Below are 22,250 nucleotides of genomic sequence, written 5' to 3'. Positions count from 1 at the left end.
ACATCGGGAGGAATTCAAGGCACCGCCACCTCATGACAAAGCAAGGGAAGAAAAACATCAGCACATTAAAGGTCATCAGCACTTTTGCCCGGGCAGAGGTCAAGTGTTCTCAGTAGAAATTCCATGTGCACATTTTTTCTCTCTATCTCCCTTCCAGGACTGCTATGAGGTAATATGAATTCCAAAAAAGATTCACAGATATTCCCGACAGGGAAGTCAAACAAGCACCCAAGTATAACTGGAAGATCAATGATTCATGCACTCTCTAGCAGTCAATTTATCAAAAAAGTTTAAAAAACACAAAAAGCACATACCCGAGTCAACGTAGTCCTCCCAAATATTTCACACAACAACATGAATAAATACTTCTTTTCTCTCACAGTCCCATGTTTTCTTGTGATTGCTATATATATTTTACCTGGGTTATATTCCACATGTGCAAATTGGTTTGTTATTGCCAGTCTTTGCTTGTCATATTCGGGGCAGGAAGTGCGTAACAGTCATGGCAGTGGTGGCCTTGTTGCCCCTCTTTGTGCGTCCATGCTTGCTGAGTGCGATGTAGGAGCCTCGGTGAGCCAGAGACTCGTAGGCGTTGTAGTTGTTCGGGAGGAAGCTCTCCTTGAACTTGCATTCCTCACGGAACACTGTCTGGAGATAACAGAGAAAGAGAAGGAAGGTTTTAGGTAAGAAATGTTGATACAAAGATGTGTAACAGATCCAGGAATGTCATTGGATTCGTCATAGAAGTTCATCTTTTTAATTAATATAGATATGTGTTTTTTGTGTTAAAAATGTGTCTTTTACTTTCTTCATCTTGATTCACAAGGATTTGTCACACTGTTACAAGCTCTGAAAACTTTCTTCTTCACTGTTATTCAAGCCTGTTCCAGCATGCTGCTGCTGCCCCCTGCTGTCCAATTGAGATCATTCAAATCTGACTTAATTAACATCAAAGATGGTTCTTATACCAACCATGGATCTTAACATTATCGTGATTATAGAAATACAGGACAAAATATTGAACAAGAACATCTCAATATTGGTGGTTCTTTTCTACAAATGTAGTTTTCTATCACCTTGCAAACTTTTGATTGTTCATTTATAGGACAGTCATTTACAAATGTTATACAGTCGTCTCCGAGGCCCAATATGGGTCCATGAGGAATATCATTCATTTCATTCCTGTTGTATTTAGGACACGGTATCAATTGAACATTTTCGATACTTGCACTAATACAGATACCTTCACTTCGATACCAGTTCCTGGACAATCATTTTTTAAATACCAATTTTACAAGATAAATTCTAACAGAAGGTAAAATCACATTAGACATTTTAAAAAATTCACTAATTAAATTTTTCAGCTTTGATAAAGTTAACAATTAGTCAAAAATTAGACTGAATGTTCACTGCCTTCATTTATCAGTTAATTTATTTTCTGAAAATTCTACTAATAATAAAGTTTTGATCCAAAACTTGGCAACGGCCGACCAAGCATGTTATACTGATACTCGGTACTAACAAACCACTTTGGTTGGTGCCACACAGGAACTGAAGTTCAATACTCGTACCTAGTTGTATTGACTATAACTGTCTCTGTTGTGTAACATAAACCTGTGACTCTTTACACAGTAAGTTCTTGGTTCGGTCAAGTTTTAAACAGAGTTGGTAAACCAGTGTAAATAAGTCAATACAATCTTTATATGGGACCATGTTGTTGGAGACCAACCTTAGAATCCTACGCTTTTGTTTTTGTCTGTATTTATTTGAAGGTTGGTGACAGTAGTTCTAATATTAAACTAGTAAGGTGGTTAACCCCGGCTGTAGACAAGGAAACAATGCTGTAGCATCAAGCTCTATTTTGTCAACGTTGTATTAGTGAGTGTTGCCAACAGTTACCTTCACCAGCATTAGATCATCAACATTCCACTTGTATTTCCTAAAACCTAATTGAACAGAACAGCAGAAACCTTTTTTTTCCCCACAGAGGCCACGGGCTCTAATTTAATCTCCTATCACTTCATCAGCTGCTCACTGGCCTGACGCTTCAACGCCCACAGCCAGATAAGAGACTCGCATTCTATCCGTCAATCGTGTTGACCTCAGTAGACAAAGCGGCGGCTGCATGGCATCAACGCAACAATTTTAAGCAGTAGCACTTCAGTGGATCTTTGATTGTTGACTTTACCGAAGAGACATTAGATTCATTTAGACACGCGGCCAATGATGATGATACTTGTTGTACTTATACAACACATTTAAAATGTTTGTAGTGTACTTGAACAAGCATCAAGTATCATGATGCGGTGTCTGACTACAAGGCTGTTACATGAGGCCTCATCAACCCATCACTAGTTGTTACATATTGGATTAAGAAAAAAAGATGGTAAAAAAAAATGCTAAAGTTTTAGGGGCTAGAAAGAAGGTGCTCTCAGTTTAAAAATGATGTGAGGTTTTGTTGAATTAGAGCCAAAGATTAAAGAGCAAATTAAAGTGTTTTCCAGTGGCCTTGAAAATGGAAAACACTGTATCGTGAAGCCTCAACAACCCATCACTAGTATTTGGGCCATATTTTACTTCAGGAAGTGATGAAAGCATTTATACGATATTTAACGATAAAGATACACATGACCATAGAAAGCAGCTCCTTATGAGGATTTCGGCTCTCAAAAAAGTGTTAATGGGATACCTATAGATGTCCCATGATGCATCACGGTCAATGCGACTTAACATACATCTATAGGGGTTTTTCATGAAGCCTAATTCAGCTTTTCATCCGTGCTCAGTGATAGGTCGACTTTATACTATGAATTCCAGCTTTTAAAAATTGGCCACTATTAACATATGATGCATTGTGGGTATATTAAAGATTCTATTGAGGATAAGACGTATAATAAGTGAGAAAGACAACATTTACACTATGTAAAAAAACAAACATCTGCCAAGAGTTTCTCTCGAAACTAATAAATTGTTTGTTGAAGTTTCAGGATTTATTGACACTTGCTTCAGCGAATGTAACTAGATCTGGACAAAAGTGACCATTACAGCATGTTGAAGTGCATCTGGTTCGCTCATCATTATATCCCCATATGACCCCCGAGCTAGTGATGCTCTAAATAGACCCCGGGCATTGTGCGACCCCAAGAGCCTCATTTGGCCCTTAATAAGAGTGATCAAATACTAGAAATCATTTCGTATACTTTGCAACGATTCTTTGTGTCGATCATCATATGTCATATCTTTTGGCTTAACATTTGTGTTCAAACGTTTTAGCCCGTTTCCTTTTAAAATGTTTAGTTATGTACATTTTTTTTAAATTATAATGCTCAGATAGTCATACAGATATATATTACTGCCTGGACATTTTATTTTAGATCCAACCAAAGTGGGAAAAATGCTTCTCATCTTAAATAATTTACCTTTTTCTATCTGTATTTTTTAGATAACCTCTTCCTTTTCTTAACATTCCCTTTACATTTTCATATTGAGGTTGGGATTTGTTGCATATTTAAGTCCCATGGTTTTCATTTTAGATTTAGAAATTTGGAATTAATATTTAATTATTCAACATTTTAAATAAGGATGTGACTGTGATTTTCTATTATATTATATATTTATTACCCATTTTCTATCTCAAATAACAGACTTGTATAGTTGTTCAGCAGTCATTTATACAACAGGAGATAATATGTTTTCCTTTCAATTATTTAAAGTGAATTTCAGTGTCAACTATCTATTCCAACTCATAACACTAGCTTCGAATTTTTTTATTATTATTATTAAAGCGCAAACGTGCATTTGCTCCCCATCTTTTACAGAATTCCCTTTTTAGCTAAACCGTTAGCATTGGTGATCATTCAACATTCAACATTTCATCATTTTAGGTCATTATATTTATATTCTTCAGAGGTAAAGTCGACCCATAACTAATAAGAGTTCTCACGGACCACATTAAAAGCCGAAGCAGGGCCGATTTGGCCCCCTTGCCATGAGTTTGAAACGTATGTTATAGCATTTTGGTAGCGACAGACTCACATCTGTGCTTTTATAAAGCCCCCCACGATAAAAAAGATGATCCTTTCATATGAGAAGAAAAGATCCGCGAAGACAAGTCTCATTGAAAAGTCAATACCTACCGTTCCATATAACCTGCCCCAGCTGTTCATGGCTACGAACATCTCACTCTTCACCCCGAAAAGGCTCACCACTCCTCTTTCAACGGTGGAGATCTCCATCAGACCTGGAGGACACAAACGTTAAACGCTGATGACATCATTGATTCCTTGTAACATCTAAACATCCTATATAACAAGTTTAAAATAAACTCACCCACTTTATAATATAGTGGATTAAATAAATGTATTACCTTTAAATCTAATGTAGCAAAACAGTAGATACCTATGTTTTTTTGTTGTTTAAAAATATAGAATTACTTATTCATTCAGGTTCTTAAACGCAGTATCAGAATCTACTAAACGCTGTTTTGAATTCATGATATAGATCAAGCCTTAAATGAACTTTTTCTAAACCCCATTGTTTTTAAATGATAGCTAAGCTGACTTTCGTGCGCGGTTTTCTAACCAGCGCAAGCTAGTTCCCCCGAAACGCTACCGCCACCTGCTGTCCCATTGAGCAAATTTAGATTTGACCATTCCATATCCATGGCATTTTAGAACATTTGCAATAACTGTATCGTACGGTAACACTGTGTGAAATTTGGATGGAGCTGCTTGGCAGAGGTCTGCGCTCTCACAATTTTTAACAGCTGAGTTCGGAGAGTTGTAATGTGTGTTTAATTTCTATTTTCATCTAGAAAATGTTTATTTAATATTCCCTACACAGCCGATATAAATACTAAATAATGTATGGTCATGGTTGAACTGGGGATGAAGAGTCTTTTGTTCCACATCTGTCTCTCCTCCTCTCATCCCTCAGTCCTATATGTGGGTCAGAGGTGTGTGGAGGAAGACGAGGGTCTCGTGGGTGGGTCGTACAAGATCAGGAAAACATGCATGACTTTTGCTGGAAACTCACTGTACTGGTTCTCCTCGTGGGCACCGCCGATCCTGCCGTCGGGGAGAACCTGCAGGTGGAACCCGATGCCCACGTTGCAGTAGAGCCTCCTCACCCGTTTGATGCCCAGCAGATAGTCGCTCTCCCAGCTGTGCTCGGGTCTCTCCCCCCCGGAGACCCCCAGCGCGGCCCGGGAGAACAGCGTCTCCCAGCGTCGTCTCTCCAGCAGCGACGACGTCGTCGCGTTGGTCCTGGTGGGCAGCGGGTTCCCCGTGGGGACCCCCAGCAGAGAGGCGAGCAGCAGCGCGGTCAGCAGCCGGGCCTCGCAGGACATACTGCCGAGGAGCCTCTGCGCCATCCGGGGTTACCTTCAGGCGGCCACGTGGGCGAAATTAACGAGCCTAAAAATACCAGCTCTTCTTGTTTTCCTTCCTTCTGCATGCCGGCGGGGGGCTATTCTGGGAGCTCGGATCAGGGCGGTGGGCATGAAGTCCCGGTGCAGAGGAGGAGAGCGCGCGGAGGTGATGGAGACGCTGGCTGTGGAGCTCACCATTATTATGTCGCAGCCTCCCCCCCCAGCGACGACTGTCCCTTCTTTCCTCACGATTCCATCCAGTCACCGGCACCACGACCACCACGACGCCGCCACCAGGCCCGCAGCATCCCGCGATGATGACATCACGCTCGTGGATCCGCGGTGCGTTCACGGCGCTGACGCGCGCCGGCGGCGGCGACTGACGCGCACTTGTCGGGAGCTCATTGGCGGTCGCGAGGGAAAGCGCTCGAGCTGCCAAAATTGGGTCGGTGGTCATGTGTCTTGTCAGCCCCCCGTTTTCCTTATTTAGCCCGGAGGTGTAAAAACAGACCCACTTGTCACTGGAGAGCCATGACTGCGCTCCTGACCACACACACACACACACACACACACACACACACACACTCTCGCAAGGGCCGGTCCTAGCAATAGGTTGACTAAGTGCGATTGGAAACTGGTCCAGCGGGAGGATCAAACACTTGACTCTTGCGTGTCTCTTTTTCTGTCCACCAGAGGGCGTCCTGTCAAGTTCATAACATCTTTGAGTCACAAACTGATGCCATTTTTAATTTGTTTTATTTTATATGAGCAAAGATATTTTTCACGCCTCTGGGATATTATTTTTGTTTTATTGACTGGCTCAACTATTATGCCACGCAATTAATAACGTTTCTGTTGCTAATTTTATCATCTTATTTCATTGTTTTATTCTGTACTGACACCACAAAAAAAATCATATGCTGTGTTTACAACACTGGCAGTAAAAGTTTCTAATTCTGATTTTGCAGTTGTAAACAACAATGTATTTATCTATTACGTGTGCGGTACTTTAAGTGTTTCTTGACCTTGAGACCTTGGCTCCTTTAAGGTGTGGTGGCAAGAAAATATAGTCTATGTAAAAGCCAGTACATGTTAATATTAAAACTGCGATAGACGCCTTGATAAAAATAAATTGTAACTTTACTTTTATATATATATATTTTTTTATTATTGTTCAGTATTGATCTCATTGCTCTTATCTGATGTAAGTAAGTAAGTAAGTAATATTTATTTATATAGCGCTTTTCGAGACCAGGGTCACAAAGCGCTTAGACAATCAAAACAATACTCAAAAAAGTACATACTATAATTGTTATTGCAAGCAAGTAATTTTCTTTTTATTAAAAATAATCATTTTTATAGAATAATGTAATTATTTAATATTTACACAGACATTTAAAAATGTGTATTATGTAATTCAAAACTCTTTTTTTAACAGTTTTAATCAGGTTTTTTAATCCTTTTTTAATCAATTTTGGCACATTTTATCTGTTTAATCACTTCCTGTTGTGTGTTCAGCAGAGGTCTGACTCTTTTCCATGACACGAGGTCAACATTCCTCCTGTTTTCCGTGGAAAAGATAATTCCACAGCAGGAATGTGTCTCAGTGGAGCAGACGAACACGCGCCTGACGCTGTTGACCAGTGTGTGTCGCTATTTCCCCACATTTATCTTTACATGAACTTGACTCGTTGAAGAGTTGAAATCGAAACGTGTTGGTGTTCAAAATAAATACAATAATTAAAATTAATTATTTAAAAATGTAGTCTTTGATGGCCATTTATTTGAAGCTCATAGTTACTTTCATTAGGACGATATATTATTTTCTCATCTTTAAAATACAACTTTCAAATAATCATGTTAATTGTTATTTATATCTAATCCACTTTTTTTTCCATTATTATGGTAGAGGTGGTTTGAAGAGGTTCCATGATACAGTATTTTCAAAGCTCACTAGTAGAAAAGGCCATGTAGTGGTCATTGAAAAGAAAAACATTGGATCATGAAACCTCAACCTTAAACTTAGTGATGGTCTGATGAAGCTTCATGAAGCAGTGTCATTATTTTCTATTCGTTCACTGCATCCTTTCCCTTTGATTTGGATACATTTTCTATGAAAAACGCACTTTTTAACTGATGGCGCCACCTACTGACCTCTTAACAACATGACACTGTTTCATGAAGCTTTATCAGACCATCACTACTTAAACTAAACATTATTTAACGGAAAAAAACATGAAAAACAAAGAAAAAAAAAATCTATTTTTATTTCTATTTTTTTGTACGTCATAACACAACTTCCGAGTTAATACCATTATTTTCACCAACCTTTTATCAGATCATCTCAATTTAAGCGTGTTTAACATTGAATTTAGTTTTTACCACATTAGATTATTATAAAACAACTTAAAGCAGCCAAAAAAAAGATCTTAAAAGTTGTAAATGATAAAAATAAATAAAAAATGAAATGTAAATATAATTAGTGGCATCAAGAGTTTAATTGACTTGATAAAGAAGAAGTCACTGAAAAGTAGTGATGTGCTGATGAAGCTTCATGAAACATTCTCATGTTGTTTAGGCATCTAGTGGACTCTGAAAACAATGACACTGCTTCATGAAGCTTCATCAGACCATCACTAATGAACTGGAACAAGACGCTAACACTTAAGTACTCAAGTGATGATTGAAAATGAAGACAATTGAATTGAAACTCTTAAATAACGCAGTATTTATTATCAACATCTCCATATAAAATCTATTCAGAAACTGCATGTTCAAACAACCACATGAATGTCTTGTTGCGTCCAGGTTGACCGATCAAAGAACTCTCATAAATGTGTTTGTGTTGTGGGGAAAAAAAAGAAAAAGAAAATCATTGATTGGCACTTAAAACATTTGGCTTTGAGTCAATGTTGCGGCGAAACCACTGTAAAGTTTGCGGAGGCAGAAATGAACCAGTGAAAATTACTTTTGATAAATACATACAGAAAACGCCGACATCAGCAAAAGAGGATCAAATAAATTATAATTCTGTGGATGCGTTTGTATCACATCTATAGAAATAATTTCTATATTTTTTTTTTTTCACAGAAGCTTCAACAGATGTCAAAAGACTATTTAATAAATACATATATACAGCGATTATAAAAAAAAACGCACAGGCACTTGTTTGTGCTACCGATGACGTCTTCCTACGTCTTCGTTTCTAATCCCGAGGTGTTTCTCCCACGTCTTGCGAGTGATGGAACACCTGGATGTTTCCATCGTCGTGAGTCACAGGAACGTCTCCTTAAGTCACTCAATAATCAACACATGGATCTGAGCGACAACACGTCAGACGTGAAAACTACTATAAGAGGATCCTGATCTCAGACCATCACCTGAGAAGTGAACCAGACTGAGGGTTCGTCCATTCAAATGAGATTTGTTTTTCCAGTTTAACAGATTCATTATTTAGATCAGAGGTTAACAAATCCTCGTCTGGGGACCAGTATAAGTCCGCGAGGCATTTGTTACCAGAGAGAAAGAAAATTAAATAATGTGATTTCTGCTCTATAGATTATTTCAGTCTGAAATGCATTTTATTAAAAAAAAAAAAGATTGATTTTCCCTGCGAGTCACAGGCATATGTTACTTCAGATAAAGTCAATAAAAATAAGTTTTACAGAGTTATACTGCATTTAATCTGAAGGTCGGCCCGTGAAAAAAACACAGGGTGCAAAACAGTTGGTTAAGTTGACATCGTATGAGATGAAACTCTGATTGACGTGAGCTAATACGACAAATAACTTCCTTTTTTGAGCAAGTAACATATTTGTTATAAAGAAAAGCATTGAGACACTTTCTGACGGCTATCGATATAAAAACTGAGAAGTTATTTTTTTTTTACATTTGTACGTATTTTTGGTTAAAATTCTGCTGTCTTTTTTATCATTTCAAGCTTTATTTGACAAATATCTTGTTAATTAATCTGTGTTTGATAAAGAAAATGTGTGCTAGTCAATTGGATTCAATCTAAAAGCAGCTTTTTAATTTAAAACGTTAACACGTCTTGTCTCAGCATCTTTGAAAATCCAAGTATGTACCGAATTCTGGTATACATCAGTAGGAATTTTGTGTGTGTGCGTGCGTGTGCGTGTGTGTGTGTGTGTGTGTGTGTGTGTGTGTGTGTGTGTGTGTGTGTGTGTGTGTGTGTGTGTGTGTGTGTGTGTGTGTGTGTGAGAGAAAGCACAGGTTTGACATCAGACAAAACACACCAAATGTGTTTTCGGTGTGTGAAAATAAACATTCTTTTTGTTGAGTCTGTGATACAGAGACAACATTCCTAATCTGCATGATGACTCACTGGCTCTGTGCGTCTGCTCCAGCTGATGAGGAAGTGACTTTTCTTATCACTCGCTGGTTTTTCTGCGGCAACAACGATCCGGTCTGGTTTTCTACGATCATCGCTGTGGTTCAAAACTTTCTTTCCTTCACGATCAACGCTGTTAGCGATGACCAGGACCAGAGACAAATGTTTCAGGGACCACATTTGTGTTTCTAAAGGCACAATATATGGATTTAAAAACATTTTAACGATAGAATTCTGAAACTTTTAAGCAGTTTATGCAAAATATTCTAAATTTGTCTTCATAAATATCCTTAAGGATTCACGCCTTTAGTCTAAATAGATACAATTCAAGTGTTAAGAAGTTAATTGTGTGTTTTTAAAACTCATTTGAAGTCTCTCCTAATTGAGGCGTTTGTTGCAAAACTGTCCAAAATGCTGACATTTATTCAGCGAGTTGTGAAAACAGGAAGTGAACTTCCTGATGGTTTCTATATCGTTTGAGCATGTGGTGACTGATAAAAGTTCCCCTGATGCATCGCGTGACTGTCTGAGGGTGAAAACTAAAAAATACTTTCTACAGTAAATGAGATCAATGATTCCTGAGATTTTGCTCGGTAAAAAAAACGTCATTTAGAAACATTTTTAAAACCTTTTCCACTACCGGGAACAGTAGTGCGACGTACATCCCTCTCAGCTCTTGAGGTCCTTCTGGTCGAAGACGATGTGACTCGCCGTGTAGATGGCGACGGTACCGAAGATGGCGGAGCAGGCGATGTAGGCGGTGACGGACTGAGCGAACTGGACGATCATGCCCATGAAGAGCGTGGGGAAGACCTGAGAGAGGAGGAAGGTGCTGTCCAGGATGGCGAAGTCCAAACCCACGCCGCGCTTCTCGCAGTTGGGCTCCGACGCCTCGGACTCGCCGGGGACGGCGGAGCCGTTCTGGTTGTTGTTGGGGTAGAACTCGTAGCTGTCCTGCCTGAAGAACACGTGGTGGATGAGACCCGCTTCCTCCTTGGCCGGACTCAAGTAGTCCTCCTTGGATGCGACGCCATTTTTATGCAGGCTTTTGGTTTTTCTTTTTGGCATGAAGATCTGAAGAACACGGAAACATCATTATTTTTGGAAATAATCTGGTGATACGATGCGTATCACGATACATGGGAAACTAAACGATAAATTGTGATACTGTACAAGTATATACTCGTAGTATAGTCGAGTACTTGACTTGAATTTAAGAACACATGACTTTTGACGAAGTCCAAACTGCTTTTAATTATTATGAAACCAAAATACGTCCTAACGTCAGCTTTAAAAGTTGCCGGACAAGACTGTATCCTCTCGTCCTCAGTCCTTGCTGAGCTCACGAAAGATTTTATAGTTCCTTTAGCTGCGGCGGAACGTAACGACTACTGCCATCTAGTGTCCGGAATGTTAATTTCGACACAAAAAAATAATATAATTATTATATTATTATTAAATATTGCAATATTTTCTTACACCTCTACACATACTGGAGTCAGATTCCCCATCTCTGAAGTACTCGCCTCTTTCTCCTTGTGGTAGTGGCAGGTGAGCGTGTAGGGCAGCGTCTGCAACATGGCGTACGCGTACCCGGTGAGGGCGGCCATGGCCGTGACCAGCACCACGCTGTTGGAGAGGCAGATGACCAACGTGGACACGGTGAAGCTGACCATGCTGCTCAGGTAGACCCAGCGAGAACCGAAGTGCCGGACCAGACGACTCATGACCAGGGAGAAGAACGTTGAGGTAGCACACTGCAGGAACAGACCCAGGCTGCCCATACGGATGCCTGCGAGGTGGGAAAAAAACATTAGACCACGGGTGTCAAACTTAGTCACACTTATCTTAATCACTGGCATCTGTTAAGGTCACTTCATCAACAATCTACGTTCGAGCCTCCGGCGGGAGACGGACTTCCACAAACCAAAAGCGGCGTCTTGAGTGTGTGGAGACGAAGCAACTCTGATGATTCATGAGGACGTTCGTTCCCTCGGTTGATTTATTTGTTGCCCAGTAGCTCGGATAAGTGGTTAAATTTGATCTGATAAACCCTCGACTCGGGCTGAATGGATCGGTCACGGCATTGATCCGGGCCTGACACGCGTGCAGACAGGATTTAATCGCTCCTCTGCAGAAATGTTGATACACAGTTTGAAGGACCGAACTAAACAAGTTGGTCTCTGGCACAGAACCAGAAGTCCAGTTGGTTGATGTTTTTTTTACATTTTAAGAGTCACTTTTCTACACACATTTGACTTAAAGCAACAATATGGAACATTCTGTAATGACTGGCTCGGTTTAATTTTGGTATAAAAACTCTAGCTTTATTTTGATAATGCTCTTCAATATTTAACTTTGGCAACACGCCCAGCGAGTCAATGACAAGTCAGAAAATAAAACCAAACATTCACACAACAAGAGCCTTTATCACATTCTATGAACACAATTAAATGCAAAAAATTGGCAACAACGAAACTGATAATTTAGGATTTTGCAGTAAACCTATCCCGACACAAGGGGGGGCCAGAAACCCTGTTTTAAATACTACGGATTGAGCCTTTAACCAATTTATAAAACGGTAAATTAACCAAGTTGTTACATTTTCCATTTAATTTAATTATTTACAACACTGGGGAAGGACGGACGAAGCTTCATGATGCAATGTTGTACTCTTAGAGTTAGCTAGGTGGCGCCCTCAGTTTAAAAGTGATGTGAGGCGCCAGCCACAACGAAATTGTCCACTCAATTCGTGTTCATTTTATTCTCTTCGAAGGACCTAAAGTCCTTTTGTCTGCTCCAAACAAAAACTTTAACTTGGAACAAACTGTGTCAACAAGTTTTGCAGACAAGAAAAAAAAAAGGTTGCATGACAGACATTGAGGAGCCTACATTTACAGATGCATCTTGGGTCCAGTCAGCTGCCTCACCAACAAAAATTAGATGTGCCGTGTCTCAAATCGCATACTACTCTTAGTATACTAGAAGTTAGTATACATCAGTTTAGTGTACGTACTAACTAGTACGCAAATTCTCCACAGATAGTATGTCTCAAATCAAACACTGCTGCTACACACTAACCGGAAATAACATGACAGCTTCTTCTTCTACTTCTATTTAACGATGTTTCAAGCAGCTGTTTGAACGCTATCGCCACCTGCTGGCAGCACGTATTGCAACTTTGGAAAAAGAAATAAAGAAAAAATATGAGAATCGAAATATTCGTGAGATATTTAAGCTGGTATCAGCACCGAAGACGTGTTTATCCTCCTACTGCTGCTGAAAATGCACCTGTAAGTATATGAATATATATGCATTTATATATAACGTAACTTCCGTTTAAAACGTCACTAAGATGGCGGCTGTTTAGTGTGTTTAGTGTCCATCGAACCATGCTCAGTTTTGTGGGCGTGTTAGTACGCCAATTTAGCGTGCATGGCGCACTAAATTTCGCATACTAAGAATTGAGACGCACTAAAAATACTAACATTTAGTACGCTAGTATGCGATTTGAGACACAGCACTGGATTCTCCTCGACTGATAGTGGAAATTCATAAAAATAACAAAGGAAAAAAACTAAAATACAGACACCAGGAAAACTGGATTACTTTACTTATCCCACAAATGTTTTCAATTCCTAGACGACCACGTTACGAAGCGTGGTTTGGACCTTCATTTATTATAGTTGGGATCCGATGATGTGGTCTCACAGAGAGTTCTGCTCGTGCATGTATGGCGAGTCTTTACATTGGAGCTGGACTCAAATGTGGGTCAGGTCTCTGCGAGCAGAACTAACACCCCCGACATCCATTCATGCAGCTATCGGCTCCATCACCTCCTCGCTCAGGTCAAGAGTTCAGCGGGGAATAAGTGGATCGTGTTTCTCTAGGAACCACTTCACAAGCGTCGAGATCCAGTCCATGCTGCCGAAGCGGTTCACGTGGGAACTGGAGCGCCTTTATCTCACGATGACAATGTTACCAAAGTTGCACGCTGGAATAGAAGATTGTGTCGCCACGACAACCACTAGAGCTGGGGGAGACACTGATCTCACGACACGAATCCATACGATACGTTCAGCTCACGATACCATATATTAACAATCGTACGTGACACTGAATTTCTTATCCAATTGTTACACTCTTTGAGTTAATAGAACTGAAATCAAAAATATGTCAAAACATCAACTTTAATAGTAGCTGGCGTCGATGTATCCTCTCGTCCTCAGTCAATGCCCGGATCTTGCAGGATTTCATTGAACCTTTAGCTGTAAACTTAAATTACTGCTGCTATCTAGCGGCCCGAAGTTTATTTGCATTGTTAATTGTAAATAAAACGTCAAAATTAATTTTAATATGAAATATAGAAGAAGAGTTTATTATCTACCAGGTGAACTCATTCGTGGGAGTGCATGATGCATTTAACTTTTAAAAAGGCTTGCTGGACATAAGAAAGTGTTTCAAATGAAAGTAATTAAGTAAGTAATATTTATTTATATAGCGCTTTTCCAGACCAGGGTCACAAAGCGCTTAAACAAACAAAACAATACTCAAAAAAAGTATATACACTTTAAAGATTAAGATAATACTGAGAACAACATAGGAGTTCCAGAAAATCAAGGAAAAGCCTGAACAAATAGAAACGTCTTAAGATGTTTCTTAAAGGAGTCAGAAGATCCATCAAGCGCAAATGCATCAACCACTTTTTGAATGATGACATCGGGTTAAACACAAGTCTGATTCTCGTGTCTTCAGATGAGGGGAAGCGAGTGACCGTCGTGTAGAAACATGGCGAGATTAAACGAAGACACGAAGGAACATGTTTCAGGAGGAACGATGCGAGCGGAGCACAGGTGATGAGAAACCAAACGGAGAAGGTGACAGACGTCAGGTCAGGACAGACCAGGAAACGGTGTTTGTGGTGGAGTTGAAGATTATTTGATGATTAAAGAGACGGGGGAATGTTTTCGTGAAATTAAAACCCGGCTGGATGAAAAGGTCGGCACTTAAAGAAGAACAAACAAGAAGAGATTATGGGGCTCAGACAGGAATGGCAGGTGGGCTGTTGTTGCAACACACGGAAAATAAAATAATAAAATGTCCTCATCATCCTCCAATGATGCTAAACCTTTTTAAACACATCACCTTTGAAGCCGTCAAACTACTCCATCCATGATTTATTCTTTTTTGCTTCAAAAATGTTTTTGTAAAGTTTATAGAGAAATAACAAATCAAGCTTCACAGCGTTGGATTTTGTGACACGACACATTTTTAGAATGAGTGAGGAAGGATTAGTGTATATCAATTAATGTTCAGTCAAACACTTTTGATTTGTCGTTAAAGAGACTTTTACTTAACATCACTAGTGTTAAGTAAGAAGTTTAATCTAAACCGTGTTGAGATTCCAACTGAATCATAATGTTAGTAGTAACTTTTGTATTCTTCCACAGTACTTTCTTTAAACTCAAATCTATCCCTCCAGGTACTTTAATGTGGCCCACATAACATAATAAGTGTCGTTTTAAACACCAAGTCAAGAAAGGAACAGAGGTTTTATGGTCTTCCCTGCTTCAAAACAATTCGATTTGCAGACAAGAATATAGAGAAAATACACTCAAATGTATGTAAGAACAACACAAATGATGTAAACAAATCAAATAAATAGCACTAGTCTCTACCCTGAGTCATAAAATATGTTACTTCTGTGTTTATTTACTTGAAGTTGAAATGTAAAACGCCTTTGAGGCAGATTCCAAAGATGAAGACAACATAAACACTGATCCATCCTCACACACTATAAAGTCCCAATGAGTTATTGACAGAGAGATAAACACACTTGATGTCATTTAAAAATGCCATGAAATTGACCATAGCTTCCATTTTTACCAGTAACGCTTACATCCCTACATGTTATTTGTTCAGCCAACAGCCTGGACCGATGACATGTTTTTGATCCTTGTCTGATTGAGTTCAACACTTTAAGTGCAGAGAGAGAGAATTCCTGGTGTGCATTTCTAGTACCTGCATATAACTCCAGTTCTAAACGTGGGTGTGAGCCCTTTAACCAGATTTATGATTGGTCATAGCATGGCTCAGCAACGTGGTGCCTGCGGAGACCGATTCATATTTTCTCAAACAATACCATCTCATTATTTTAGATAATATTCACATTATTCCAGAAGTGTGTTACAAACTGATGGGTCACACAGTCACCCTTGGAGTAACTTGCAGTTGCAAAAAAAAGGTCACCGACCCTTGGGTTATAGTGACCTCAGGAAAATAAACAAACCACAAAGCCTGTTAGAAGCCGCAGCACAGACGGAGAAACCAGAACAGACAGAAATGAAGGTCTAAAAATCATCATTTTTAACCAAACAGCGTTATTGCACATGAAAAGCTGAAGTGCAAATGGATGACTCGACAGTTTTCCTACCTTCGTCATACTGCTGCTTGGACAGACTTCCCGGCGAGGCGCTGGGCACGCCCTGGTACAATCCCTCTCCCACAAAGTCTGTGAAGAACAACATGAAGGACATGACGGCCATCCAGCTGCACAGCTGCGCCAGGCACAGCCGCCGCATCACTTTGGGGACGTGGCAGTAGCTCCGGTAGATGGCCGGGGTCATAGTCCAGCAAGTTCTCAGCAAGCACACGAGAGGTCCGGACTTCAGTAGTCTCAGCTTGCACTTCAGCAGGTACCAGCAGGGCCGCGGAACCCCGCACTGACCCGGCTCCATGGCCCCGCTCCCGGAGTCCAGCAGGGCCCCGGAGCCGACCGGGACGCTCCCGGCGCAGGACGGCTCCTCGGACACCTTCATGGTGATGAGCACGCTGGTGATGAAGATGAGGATGAGCAGGAAGAAGAGGCACTCGGCCTGACCCCCCAGGTAGACGGACAGGAGGCTCTGGCTCCAGTCCACCGCGGGGAGCAGATACCCGACACAGCCGCCCACGCTGACCATGAAGGAGAACATGGCGAAGGCTTGGCTGCAGTCGTCCTCGTCCCGGTAGAGGTCGGACAGAAGCGCCTCCAGCGGCGTGAAGCACACCTGACCGCAGAAGTCCAGTAGACCCACTCCCAGGATGAGGAAGCCCACCTGAGGGAACGACACACTCGCATGAACACCACGCTGTAAATTACACACGATCCGAGATCAAAAGCTGATAAATGAAGTTAATGTTAGATAAATGTAAGTTAAAGATCAACCTTTTATTAACTTTTGGTTGAGAAAATTAACTTCTACTCCAGCTCTAGAAAATGAAAATGATTGTACATAGTGATAGACGAGGTCGACGGAAAAACACGGGAAACATTTGAGGAGGAAGCAGAAATGATAAAAACACAAATTGTAAAATTTGTGTTTTTTAACTTTATTATCCTGTATTGGCTTTATATTTTCCACCCATCTGTACTTGAAATGATGGATCAGTTGTAAAAATGATGGATAAATCCTTCCCTTCAGTTGTGATTTAAAGAATTAATTGTAATGAATTACAATTAAATATACTATTATCCATCTACATATCCATTTATGTCTATCCGGGGTCATTTTTATTAGTATGATTTTATCTTTTTGGGTGGGTTTCTGTCCATCAGAGCATTATTTATACTTGAAACTTAAACAAAATCTAAAAATAAGTCTAAAATACCTCAAGTAAGTCAAACTTTTGTAACAAAGAGTGATTTAAATTCTTAAAAAAACAAGTGGAATGAAATAAAAACTAATTCTGAAGATAAATATTAGATGCTTGAATAGACAAAAACAAATTAAGACAAATAACGCATATATATCACTAATTAATTATGAAATTAAATAGAAGTAGGCAAGAAAAGTGTTTTTAAATCCTAAAAAACATCAATTTATATATAGATCAAGGTTGTTAACGGACCCAGTGCCAAATAGAAACTATTTTGGAAAAGTACCAGTGCTTAAGAACTTGAAAAACATACATACAAAATTACCAAAAATAATACAAAAGTATTTTTAAGGGAAAGTATTTTGACCTTTTGTCCATTGGAAAATCGGTTTTATTTAGTCTCCCTACATTAATGAAAAAGGAGACATGAAACATGGACAGTGGTGATGGATAAACCAAGTATCAGAACCCATCTTCATCTGGACATCATAACGAGGTTCCCACCTGGAGAGTCCGGCCGCCCCAGGCGAGGCGAGCCGCCAGGACGTCGGCGTGAGGAATGATCAAAAGTGCCACCAGGACTCCCAGAGACAGCAGCCAGATGAACGGTCGTCTCCTGCCGTAGCTGCTGTGACAGCGGTCACTGGCCGACCCGATCAGAGGGATGAAGAGCAGGCCGAGCACCGGGCCGATACCTGCGGGAGGCAGTCGTTTAATACTCCGGGGGAACATCGGAAAACATCTTGGCATCTCCTCATCAAGAACTACTTGTTCATCATGTTTTAGATTCTGGGATAGTCCCGGAGCCAGAGACGTGTTACGATCGCCGCGGTGATTTGACACGTGTTGACAATCTACAGGGAGGCGAGCCGGCTGGAACCGTCAGCACCATCATCATCAACCCGTCTTCCTGCAGCTGTGGACTCCAGTCACGACGGCTCTCGCCATCAACAGCTGGAGAGGTCCAGCTTCCTGCGCTCACACCTGGACGCTTCCTGTTCCAGCAACGCGATCCGATGGTCGAGGGTGATTAAGGTCAGCTGTGAACGTCCGTCGAGTAACAAACCAACACCCGTCCAAAAATAAGGGAGATTCTTCAGAAACGCTTCACATTAGCGCACGGTTTACACTCTTAACCCTTTATTGACCGGCACGCATGTCCACTGAACGCTCACAGCTTCAGCGCTGAGTTCATTGAGAGGGAGAGAGAGTTGGAAAATGAGTCAGAAAGTGATTTTATTTCTGTAGGAAGCCTAGTCAAAAATGTTTTTTTCTGACAAAACCATGCAAGACCAGTCAGGCTGCTCAGTCCGACCGTTCAGGCTTACAAAAATATCTATAATAAAAAGACCAGAAGTGTAATTGTAAACTGGTAAAGTTGTAAAAAGTTCATATCATTGCCTTCCATTCCTCAGAAAGTAGTTTGTTTTTGGCGTTTTTCAATATTAACTGTTATTACACAGTCGAAAGTTTTTCTTGGAAAACGTATAAAGCTCTTTTAACGACTCTAGAGTCATAAATGCCATTTGTGCCATTTATATTGGCTCAATAAAAACATCTATGAGAAATATTGTTGTCAAAAATAAATGTTTGTTTGGAATACTACTCTTTCTTTTACTGTGGACCATTTTTTTTTAGCACATTCAGTACAAAGTCTGAAGTCAAACTGAGGCTGAGACTAACATATACAAAGGTTTATCACCAAATGTTGCAATCATGGAGAAAAAACAAGGTTGTAAGAGGAAAAAACTACTCGAGCGACTCTTTGGATTTTTTACGACTTGCTGGTGTGTTTGTGTGGAGAAGATCACGACTCCACCTCTGGCACTCTTCCCTCCTGCTGCCTTTCAATTAGCTCCAGATTACCACTCTTCCCAAAAACTGCTGATTTGGCCACTGATTTGTGCAACAACCTCAATTATGTCTTTATGACCTGAATGGACCAAGCTGCGAGCCCCGGGGCCTCGCTCTCGTCCTCGCCGACACAACCTACAAACTGCAGCGCCGACTACTGCAAACTCATTTACAGACGACTCTTGAGAGAAACCCAGCTTTGTAAAGGATTATAATAATACTCTGGATTTAATTAACGATTCCATAACTCATTTAGAGTTTTGCCTTCAGACTTACACAAACTTCAATCCTGCATTCGAAGGTTAATGTTGCTAAATGATGAGTAAACACATGGAAATAAATAATCAGATCAGGTCATAAAACTAGAATCACCTTGATAAGTTCAATTAAAAACAAACTAAAAACAACTGAAGACCAATGAAGAAAGCTAGTAAAAAAAAAAAGTTATTTTGATTAATTTGAGGCCCATGAAAGGCGTTTTCTCACCATAAACGCCATTTCCCAGATGTTATTTGTAAACACGGTACTGCATGTTCAAATCTAGTATCACTTCACTGAGGGGACGTCAAATCTCCCCGTCATTATTCACACTGTTAGTAACAGCTTATTCGTTTGAAAAGCTGAAAAACTTCAACGCAAAAACATCACTGTTTTGTTTGCACCATAAGTAAAGTATGTGCATCAACTCCCATGATGCCTTTCTGCAAACTGCTCTATTTACAGTAGTGACGGCTGATTGGTCGCTAAAAAAAACATATTTAAATTATACATTTGTTACAATATCATAAGTAATAGAGTAACAGAGTGATTAGTTGGCTGGGCGGCAAAGCATTATGGGAAATGTTCAGCCCGCCTTTTGCCAAGAAAGTTGTTGAGAAGGACGCAATATTGAGTAAGCATGTTCAAATAGACATATGGTTACTACTCTGCAGATTTTGTTAATGTGGGGGGGGGGGGGGGGGGTGTTCACAACGTAACCCCCGCAATAATCGTGGGACCACTGTACCCCCAGAGTCTGCAGTACGCATCAAGGATTAATAGGTAATGCTTACATCTGTATTTTCAAGGACAACTTCGGGAGCACCTACCCAGCACCATGGTCATGTAGCGCTCCTCCACGCCGGCCTCCAGCAGCAGGGGGGGCACGTAGGTGATCCCGGCCGCCACGCAGATCTCCAGACCACAGGTGAGGGAGTTCAGCAGGAGCAGACGCCACTGAGACCTCCATCCGTTCATAATTACTGGGGCCGACTCGCCTTTAATTCTTCAGGGGTGATGGGGGATGGGGGGGGGACAGGTGGGGTCCCGGTGGACCGAAAGGGGCCGTTTAGGGACAGCAGCGAAGCCACGTGAATGTCTTAGAGGACCGTGAGGATTCATCCTCCACCCATCATTCTGGACCTGAAAGACACAATTAAACCTCAAATGAAGACTTTGATCCAAAGATAAAAAGTTGTGCACTTGGAGATAATAATTTGCACATTGGAAGAGAAAGTGACCTTGAAGTAAGAACTATGACGTAGAAAGTCAAGGAAATGTATAGGAAAATAAATACAATGTACCATTTAAACTGATAAGGTTTTCTTGATACTGTGCCGCCTCTGCTCTATAATCTTTGGCAATAAAATCATAAAAAAAAAATGTAAACTGAGAGCGCCCCCTATTGAGCTCTGAGAATGACAGAACTATATCATGATACCTTATCAGGTGCTTCATGTAATCTCATCTTCACTTATTTTATACTCACACTAGTGTCGACTAAGGTTTGGGATTATTTTCAGTAATCTGTTGCTTTTTTAGATATATAGGCAAAAATGTAAGTCTATGCTAATGTTGGGATTTGAGCTCAGTTGTGTTCGTCTTCATCTTCGTCCAAAAAAACACTTAAAATCGTCCAAAGAAAACACTTAAAATCATCCAAATACCTCCATACTGCTCGTATGTAACGAATCCTTGACATGAGGAATTGTTCAGAAAAAAAAACTTAAATCCATTTGTATATTTTAAGATTCTTTGAAGTGGAAGTTGTGAAAACCCTCCTGATAAAGACCTCAAAGTGCAAAGAAAAAAAAAAAGCAGGCACCGAAATAACAAGGCGCTAAATCTGCATTTGGTGTGACATATCACTGCCAGTGATTCCCATCTGTTCCCTCTAATCACAACATGGATTTTTATTTTATAAAAGGTCTTAGGACACAAATTATAAGACACATTTATACTATTATATTACTGGTGAGACAGAATGTTGAAGTTAATGAAGCTAGTGCCTGAAGACACGAAAGACATTTCAAAGTTCTCTTCCTGAACTCGTGAAAACTATTATCAACACGATTCAAAAAATCTTCACTGTGTCAAGAAAGCCCTTTGAAGGACAAAGCAACAGTGTTGGCAGGCGGGACATGACAGGGGTCTGGGTCACCGGCAGAGAGGGGCCATTTCACACCTGTCAGATTTCATTCCCACCCAGTCCGACCACACTGAAAAACACCCATCAGGGGACCAGCCTTTGCCCCCTTCGGCCTGTCTGGCCACGACATCGCCTCGGCCCTGCATACATATTTTGGTGTGTGTCACTCCGGTGTTTCTTCATTATCCTTCCTCGGGCCCTTGAGGTCAGCGACGTCTCTAGCCCTGCATTCTAAGAGGGGGGGGGGTGGTGGTCCTTTGACATGTCCTCTCACTGCTGGTTATGCTTTTATGATTCCGTTTCTCTGTGTGAAAGCTTTCTATCGCGGCTCCAGCTGACTTCCTGTCAGACTTTCTCACCGAAGACACAGGGGCCCGCCGCGGCGCAGAATAAGGGGAATCTGATTTGTCGGCTCCAACGGCCGCAGCCTGTCCGAGTGTCAGTCGAAAAAAAGCCGATTCCGCGCTCCGCTGAATGCACTTTCACTTAAAAGGGTGAGACTCGCTGGCAAATATTTAAACCGACTCAGAGAACTTGAATAAAAATACACCTTCTTTATGACCTTAAAGTGAAATACAAGACATAAAACAAGCAAGCAATGGACCGATGTCTTCCGTACGATTTATTCAAGT

General features: G+C 40.6%; 2 protein-coding genes across 2 annotated transcripts in view; both read right to left on the bottom strand.

The window, feature by feature from the left end:
• Window positions 1-10: 10 nt before the first annotated feature.
• On the bottom strand, window positions 11-5,404 carry LOC148073864 (fibroblast growth factor 4A-like). The gene is made up of 3 exons (XM_087797810.1): window positions 5,035-5,404; window positions 4,137-4,240; window positions 11-648 (listed from the first exon to the last, which is right to left on the bottom strand). The coding sequence occupies exons 1-3, from the start codon at window positions 5,369-5,371 to the stop codon at window positions 472-474; spliced, it is 618 nt and encodes a 205-aa protein (XP_087653936.1). The 5' UTR covers window positions 5,372-5,404; the 3' UTR covers window positions 11-471.
• A 2,683-nt stretch (window positions 5,405-8,087) lies between these two features.
• Window positions 8,088-22,250, bottom strand: part of LOC148073863 (solute carrier family 45 member 3) — a 30,382-nt gene continuing 16,219 nt past the window's right edge. The window contains exons 2-6 of the mRNA XM_087796838.1: window positions 20,300-20,612; window positions 17,862-18,052; window positions 16,153-16,816; window positions 11,246-11,511; window positions 8,088-10,793 (exon numbers count right to left, since the gene is read on the bottom strand). Of these exons, the coding sequence (XP_087652964.1) occupies window positions 10,389-10,793; window positions 11,246-11,511; window positions 16,153-16,816; window positions 17,862-18,052; window positions 20,300-20,447 (1,674 nt within the window). The 5' untranslated portion in view covers window positions 20,448-20,612 and the 3' untranslated portion in view covers window positions 8,088-10,388. The remainder of the gene's footprint in view (window positions 10,794-11,245; window positions 11,512-16,152; window positions 16,817-17,861; window positions 18,053-20,299; window positions 20,613-22,250) is intronic.

Source organism: Callionymus lyra, chromosome 8, assembly GCF_982586985.1.
Source record: "Callionymus lyra chromosome 8, fCalLyr1.hap1.1, whole genome shotgun sequence".
In the NCBI taxonomy this organism is placed as follows: Eukaryota; Metazoa; Chordata; class Actinopteri; order Syngnathiformes; family Callionymidae; genus Callionymus; species Callionymus lyra.
The sequence above is the reverse complement of the archived record's forward strand: the minus strand, read 5'-3'. Positions and strand labels throughout refer to the sequence as shown.

Coding starts and splice junctions, on each gene's coding strand:
- LOC148073864 (XM_087797810.1), bottom strand. CDS start 5,371: ATGGCGCAGAGGCTCCTCGGCAGTATGTCCTGCGAGGCCCGGCTGCTG. Junction 4,241..5,034: donor CCACGAGGAGAACCAGTACA/GTGAGTTTCCAG, acceptor TGTGTCCTCCAG/GTCTGATGGAGATCTCCACC. Junction 649..4,136: donor GGGGCAGGTTATATGGAACG/GTAGGTATTGAC, acceptor TGTTATCTCCAG/ACAGTGTTCCGTGAGGAATG.